We start from the raw sequence: 7,851 nt of genomic DNA, 5'->3' as shown, positions 1-7,851 counted from the left end.
CCCTAAGACATCTGTGCCACGGTCAAGCATTTTGCTCCACTACTCATTTTGGAACAGGACACCACAGGGTGAGGGAGTGAGACAACACACAGGCAGCATGCCTGCAGTCAGCAGAGGGAAGCAAATGGCAGAACTGAAACCACGAAACCCTGAAGTCCCATTTTGCAAATTGCTTTCTGACTATGCCCATAGGACAGAACTGAAAGTCAAGCTGATGCACTTTTTATGGAAAGAGGTGGAAGCAGCTCAGAAGACTGAGTTGTCTCTAAGAAGGGTTCTTTTGCACTCCTCTCTCAAAGCTCAGAGCACACAGTGGTCACAGAGGCTTCCTCCACTAAAAAACAGGAAGTGTCTCTCTGCTCTCCATTAAGGGCACATTTCCTACAAAACGAAAGCTATGTTCCAGTTACACAAGGGCAGCATTCATGAGTGATGCTTATTTTAAATAAGAACCTGATGGCAAAGTCACACATGCACAAAAAGACAAATTCTTTCAGTAGTTCTTCCACGCTGTATGTTATCTGAGAGTAATCCCAGTGGAATTATTATTATTCACAAAGACGTCCTCTACCAAGGTGAGTCCTCAAAGTAAGAGTAAAATTCCCAAAAGTCAAAACACTATATTAGCTACTTGACATATATCCAGTACGTGACTGCATTAAAAATAAAATTTCTGTTTCCACAGTTTCTTGTGTTGTTTGTTGGGGTTTTTTTTAAATGAAGTTCATATATCTTTAGTTATATTTCTACCTTTGATACACATCTGCTGATAGTTGGAAGCATTTGCCATACAGTTCTGCTATTCATTAAAAGCCCAAATACAGAATTCAAATTACAGTTCTGATCTGTAGCCCTAGTGGGATCCTGAACTACTACTTTAGACTTTCCAGAACAAGGATTTTATGTAACTTTCCATTTCTAGCTTTTCCTGACAGCCTGAGACAAGAAATCTGGCAGAAAGGCAAGAATAGCAACTAAAAGCACATGGCGTTACAGATTTCTAGTGCTCTATATGGCTAAATGTAGCATAAACTACAACTGTAGAAAGATGTTTTTCAAACAGCTCCAGTATTAGCTAAAAATTAATCTCGAGTGGAAGCAGATGTAAATTTTTACCGGAACAGTGACAGTAGTCCAACAAATACGATGAAGAGTGCTAAAGGACTTGAAATGTAAATAAAGACATTACCTTAAATTGCTCAACTTTTTCAAGCTTTTCCAGGTCTGGAACCAGCCTTACTCCATCTTCAAGAGTTTTCAAGAACTCTACCTGAAATGCTACCATTTCAGTCAGATTTCCAAAGAGAACATCCAGCTAACAAAAAAAAAAAAAGCAAGACATTGAAAATACTTTGCATTTAAATCGTGTTTTCTCATACTTTAGTAATTCTCTGTTCAATTGTATAATTGACGTGATGTAAAGAAAAAGAAAATATATAGACTGTACATTATTGAGCAGTACCTGTATAATCTACTCTGCAAGAATCATAGAATGGCCTAGGCTGGAAGGGACCTTAGAGATCATCTAGTCCAACCTCCCTGTCATGGGCAGGGACGCCACCTCTCGACTAGACCAGGCAACACATGGGGACCGAGCAGGAATCGAACCCGTGACCTCGGTGTTGTCATTCTTGTCAGCACCGTGCTCAAACCACTGAGCTAACCGGCCCCACTCAGTCCATTACTTTAAAAGAAATGGGATTCAAAACTTCTCCATAGCCCATGCTCAGTCAAGCAAGTCAAGCTAGGGGGTGGGTGGAGCAGAGGGGTATGTGTAAAATATCTAGCCAAAAGGTAAGCAATGGTTAACATACCTCGTCTGGTGTAAGGAATGTTTCTTTTTGTAGAGGCTTCAGGTATCTCTCCATTAGACAATTTAAGTCCTAAAAAATCAGAAAAAGATTCCCATGTTGGTTCTTCAAACTGCCTCTGAATATTTATTGAAGCGGCAAAAGAAAAAGTCTACAAATTTTTCCCTTTCAGGCATAAGACAAAATAGTTGGATTTCAGAGAATTTAAGACAGTAAGAGGAAACATTTACAGAGTTTTACTTAGAAAATCAATACTGGATCTCATTGAGCAGTGTGCTCTGCACACTAGCTAGGTAATTTCAAAATGACAGCATAAGAATTTGGAAAGCCTACACATTTCAGAGTTTTAAGTTAATATACTAGGGATAGGTTGAGACTATAAAATTGAATGTACTTTAACTAAGAGACATATGTATGAAACATAATTTGAAGCATCAAAGAAGAAACTAACAAAATTTTCCAGAAAGAGGAGAAATACTAGTCAACTGAAACAACACATCGAGACCCCTTACTTTGACATAGGTGCGTTCTGTCTCGAGAAGTTCGCAGATAACCTTTCGCAGTTTATCTGCATCTGTGAGTTGTCGCATGGTGGCCAGCTGAGGTCCTGTACATTCCTGAGGATGAGCACTTGAATCAGAAGGGTTCATTTCATGCAGACTGCGACAGAAAGCAGCGACCTGCTCTGTACTCTTTGGAAAGAAGAAAGAGGAAAGAACAGCGGTAATATTTTAAGTAAGACCTGCAGGAACAATGGAGTTGAGAAGCCTTTGCAGTTAAGCAGTTCCAGCTTGGGGGCTTTTTAATAGACACCAAAGTCCAGAAGTGCACACATCATTTCATATATCTGTCTATCCTATCTCACAGTGACTGGAAATAAGGGGGGAATATAAAAAAAAAACCAAACAAGAATAATAAGTTGCATGATTCAAATTATTTGAAGTGTAGTTCAGTAATGTGCCTGGTTTCATATAAGCATGAATTTTAATTAAAATAAGCTCATCCAGCACTTAAGATTGAAAAACGAAAAAGGTGCAAGAATCAGGAATCAAAATCGACTGCACAAACAAGACGTGCACCCCAGCACTCTGCCAGTTCCCTAATCTAGTTTTCAACAGTTCCGTGAATAGCTGTGTCAACACAGTCAAAAAGACAATGCAGAGACAGAAACCATTTAAGCCAGTTTTCAGGGAAACAGAGCCAGCTGGAAAACCAAAGCCTCTCAAGGCTTCCAGTGTAAGCTCTTTGGGGGAGTAACGGTGTATCTGCTCTGTGTCTTGAAATACACCTTGCAGGGTGAATTTCTTCCCAGTAAGTCAGGTTTTCAGGGCTGCTACTTCCAGCTGGTTTCTTTAATATTTAATCAGCTGTCTTTTATATAAAAGAGTTATCCTCTCCTCACCGCCTCATGCTAGATCATCTTCTCACATCTTTTGTTACACTGAAAACTTTGGAACAGGGATAGTCTCTGGTGTCAGTGACGCCAGCTCCAGGCTTCTAGAGTTGCCGAAGCAGCGGCGTGCCCTGTCTTCATCCCTCTCAGAGACCTGGTGGGGGCACAGGAGGGAAAAGAGCTGCTGCACTTGATCACACCTCTCTAACCTTCTGCATCTGATTCTGCCATGGGATCTTAACCCAGATTTAGTGACTTTCCAGCACTGCCTCTAGACAGCTCTAAGGTTCACACCAAAACAGCCTGTTCAAACAGAGAATATGCAAAGCTAGGAGAAGAGGAGGGCGGAGGGAAGAAAAAAAAATTAAATAAATAACCCCAAACTCATCACCACCTTGCAGTTTGGATGCAGCGTCCTGCTCCCTAGGAGATCACTTCTCTCCCACCAGCTGGTAGCAACAATCTCACCCAGAGCCTGCACTACCCAACACCTTCCTGATGAGCCAGTGCTGAAAAACGTCTGCATTTTTTAAGCTGCGCAGTCTGCTCACACACAGCCATTTTCCCCTGTCAGTGCACTTACAGTGCTACAAAGCCCAAAAGGAACACTAACCATGCTAGTGAGAAGTAAGGAATTTCCTACCTTAATACAGTTGCTCTCCTTAAAGGTATCTTACGGTTGTAAATGCTCACTTGAGTGTATTGCCCCAAGGCATATTAATAAACATGCTTATTATGCAAGGGATTATTTTCTTCAGGACATAAGTGTAAGCAATGAACTAATTGTAACTGACTGGCTACACAAAAATGCCTCTTGGACACAGTTTATTAAAGGGAAAATATTTATCTTCAGTATCCGAGGTTTAACTTGGATGAGGAAGAAAGGAAAAAAATGTTGAATGTTGAGGGCAGGAGGAAGCAGTGAGTCGAATCAGTGCATTTCCAACTAACTCAGCTTCTGGTAATGGCAAGTGTCACAGAGTAAAGATTTATTAGTCAAACTAATTCTTCTTATTTTTCATCAGTGTTCCACCTATGCTTGCTGTACTCTTAAGTATAAAGCATAACAAAACTTTCAGGTTATGTCTGCATTAGAATTCAATAGGTGCGATCTTGACCTCAACGGCCCCAAATTCACGAAGTGCAGTAGGTGAAAGTGCAGGCAAAAACCACTGCCGGAGTTATGCGCTCTGACGGAAACGGATGAAGAATTGAGAATTAATATATGTTAATCTGAGCCTGCAAAAACACAAGATATGCAGGGTTTTGCTCAGAAATGTTTAGCTTTGTTAAGACTATTTTATCAAAGAATATTACAGGAAGATATACCCAGTGGCATTTTGTTTTAGGAGCCGAATGTACTAATAAAAACAGTTACAATGTATAAAACACAGCAGGGAATCAAACTCCAAAAATTAACCAAGTGTTTTAAGCACTCAGCAGACAGCTCACCATCTCTGTGCATGCACTTGAAGTCAGTTTGTAGGGCAAGACGAGTCAGTTTGAAGGAAAAGCCGAGTCACTCAGAAAGAGAACGCGAAAATCCCCTTGCACCGTGAAACACCAGCTAAACATCAACAAGCAGTTAAAAATTGGATGTCATACAGTCTGCCCCAGAAAGAATAGTTACATCCATACTCCAAACAAAAAAAAAGCAAGTGTAGAAGACTTAAAAGCCTTATCTCCACTTGTGCACTCTTAATAAACCGCTTGTTGACCTCAGCCATGCCCCAGCTCCAGCCAGCAGCAGCTGAGCTCTGCCTTGCCACTGTCCTGCCTCACATCTTTTTACGCATTTCCTAAGCATCACTCACCCGATACTCTTTGGACAGACAAAAAGCCTCAAGCACAGCAACGTTCACAGACCTGTTCTCTTGCTTGCTCATTGAACAGTCTTGTTTCGTTCCTGAATGTAATCCTGTCTTCCTTACAATTACTTAAAAAAAAAAAAAAAAAAAAGAATTTCTAGACAGAAAGCAGGTGCATATTGCACCCAAGGAGGTTCAGAGCACAGCTATTTTGCTGACAGCTCTCAACAGTATTAACAAAAGCCTCTCTGTCACTATTTTCCTTGAGAAAGTGGATAGAGCAAGGAAGATCTGGTACAGAAGCAGATCCTTTTATCTCCCAGTACCAGCTCTGTTTGCCAGCTGCAACAATGATAGCGCTAAACAAGGATTTTTCTAGGAGAATTACAGCATCACACTTCAAGTACAATTCTAAGAGCAATCCCACCTTGCAACCTTAAAAATGAGACTAAGCACTGGCACAACTGGGTTGTAAAGCGAAGTTTACCTGGCAAGTACATTGACCATTCCTCTGCAGGGGGTTCAACAGAGGAGTTAAGCTCACATCCTTCCCATGCAGGTGGATACAAGTCCTTAAACTCATCAAGCAAGCTGACGCTGCCCACAGTGAGGAGTTTCGGCTGCCTGCCCAGTACTTTTCAAAGCAGAGCATCTTTTCCTCTTGCCCTTACTGTATAAAGGCACACGGGTACCTGGGCATCAAGCAGATTGCCCCCCCAAACAGCATGCAGCACCTCTGTTCTGCTACGGACAGCAAACTTGAAGCAGTATTGATCTCCCAAACAACACTCAGGCAAATTGCACCCTTTCATGCATTGCCAGGACTGCTAACAACATCACACAAGAACAAAAAAGCCTCTGCAGGGTACATACATTACAGCTCAGTCTCGGATTTATAACCTGAAAATTAGAACAGCATGAAAATTCGTTTAACTGCTAATTACTTAGGCTAGTCGCGTTGCACAGTAGATCTGCTCACCAAATACAGCATACGGTACAGAGGGTCGCCGGCTCTCCCAGCGCTTTCGTTCTTGAGTTTACGGTTAACTCTCCAAAGAGCCGACATCGCTGGAAAGGCAGTAGTGCCAGAGCTGTCACTCATCTAGGGGAAAAAATCCCAGTTTTCCACATATTCAGCTGATCCAAAAGGCTTTCCCACTCCAGTCAGATACTCTGTGCTGCTCACTTGGCACACAACACAGAAGACAGCTGCATTTTTAATAAGGAAGGGCAGCAACCATATTTCTCTAAGCAAAGCCCTTCCGTATGTGTCATTTGCCACCAGGCTCGTTAGCTCACCACATCAGCTGGCATTAAGAGCTGGCTACCAGTCAAAGCTGCAAATTCAACATTGCTTTTCACAGACTCTTTAAGAGGAAAACTTCAGCAGAGAGGCTGAAATGCAGCAAAGCGAAGATGAAGGCAGCCCAGGAATATAAATGTGTGTTGCCTGTGGCTGAGCACAAGCTGATTGGCTATGGACGGCACTGCCGAAGAATATTAAACATCTGAAGGGACAGAGGCACAGAATTAAAAGAACTTTAAAAAGCCAGTTACGCTACTGGAAAACCTACCCCTCAAATCCCTGTTTTAATCCTTTCACATCTATTGCAACACATTGAAGGTTTTGAGACTTAATTCTGGTCTTGAATAATGCTGCAGAGAGAAGACGACCTATTTTCTCTGAAAAAAAATTCCTCTAAATGGTATAAGCATGTACACACACAGCTCATTACAGCATGCTTCCCCAAGCACAAGCGTTGCAAGGTAATGAGCTTTCAAGAGGCAGATGTCTTTAATTAGAAACAGACAGAAATGGGTGTCCTGCAGTATTTTAACTGATGACAGTTTTAAAAATACGTCCCCAATTAAGTTCAAAGGACCATTACGGGAAAAAATATGCATGAAGACTGATCCTGAGATGCAACTCAACACCTATCTTAGCCTTTGATAACCTGCAACATTAAGAACTCACATATATCCTCAGTTTTCAAGGCAGCTCCTTTGAATCTCAACCTATTCTACCATATTTAAAAGGCCAAAACAGTCAGGGCACCACAGAGGCAAGTAACCATTTAAGAAATTACTCTGGTTTGAAATGTTCCGGATATTCTTTTCAACTAGAGACTGAGAGAGAGGCATAACCTAGATTTCATAAACAGCCTGAAACTTCAATTCACATGCTAGATGGAATCAGGCCTGAAGAGGTGGCAGAGAGCAGGCTTTTCTTTCCCCCACTCTTCTCTCTACCAGCTCTCTTGTTCTCTTGGCACCCACACAAAATGGGTAAAGGAAAGCCAGGAGCCCACTGCAAAGCAGAAGCAACTGGGAGCACAGTTCAAGCCACAGTCAGTTGCATGGCCTAAAGGAAAAAGAGTTGCACCCAGAAAGCGCAGCTGCTTGCTACTGTTTACACAGATTAAAACCCAAGAGATGCTGTACCTAAGAGGGCTGATTGACACAAGGAAGGTATAATGAAATTAGATAGGGAGTGAGTCCAGAAAACACCACCTATCCCACACCACTGCACTGTCGACACCTCAACCCACCTTGAAAACAGGTTTTTAGTATTTTATCAGAATAGTTGTCCAAATATCCATTTTTGTTTATTGTTGTTATAATGATTTCTTTGATGATAGCGATGGAGAAGCAAACTCTACGTTACAAGGTCTTCAGGATATGCAGAAGATAAGATTTTCAGAAAAGAGAGGGATCCTCAGAGCTACTGGTGTAGCCTCCAAATCCTTCACCACCATCAACAGCTTGGAGGCTTTTGCAGATTAAGAAACAAAGGCACCACTACTAAGGAAACACACACCCACATGCACACATGCTGGGC

At 41.8% G+C, this 7,851-nt stretch overlaps 1 protein-coding gene across 1 annotated transcript in view; it reads right to left on the bottom strand.

Annotated features, from left to right (window-relative positions):
- The window catches only part of TIAM1 (T-cell lymphoma invasion and metastasis 1), an 82,871-nt gene that overhangs the window by 11,950 nt on the left and 63,070 nt on the right, over window positions 1–7,851 (bottom strand). Inside the window, 3 exon segments of the mRNA XM_009876250.1 lie at window positions 1,190–1,315; window positions 1,815–1,883; window positions 2,324–2,503. Of these exon segments, the coding sequence (XP_009874552.1) occupies window positions 1,190–1,315; window positions 1,815–1,883; window positions 2,324–2,503 (375 nt within the window).

Source organism: Apaloderma vittatum, unplaced genomic scaffold, assembly GCF_000703405.1.
Source record: "Apaloderma vittatum isolate BGI_N311 unplaced genomic scaffold, ASM70340v1 scaffold12630, whole genome shotgun sequence".
In the NCBI taxonomy this organism is placed as follows: Eukaryota; Metazoa; Chordata; class Aves; order Trogoniformes; family Trogonidae; genus Apaloderma; species Apaloderma vittatum.
The sequence above is the reverse complement of the archived record's forward strand: the minus strand, read 5'-3'. Positions and strand labels throughout refer to the sequence as shown.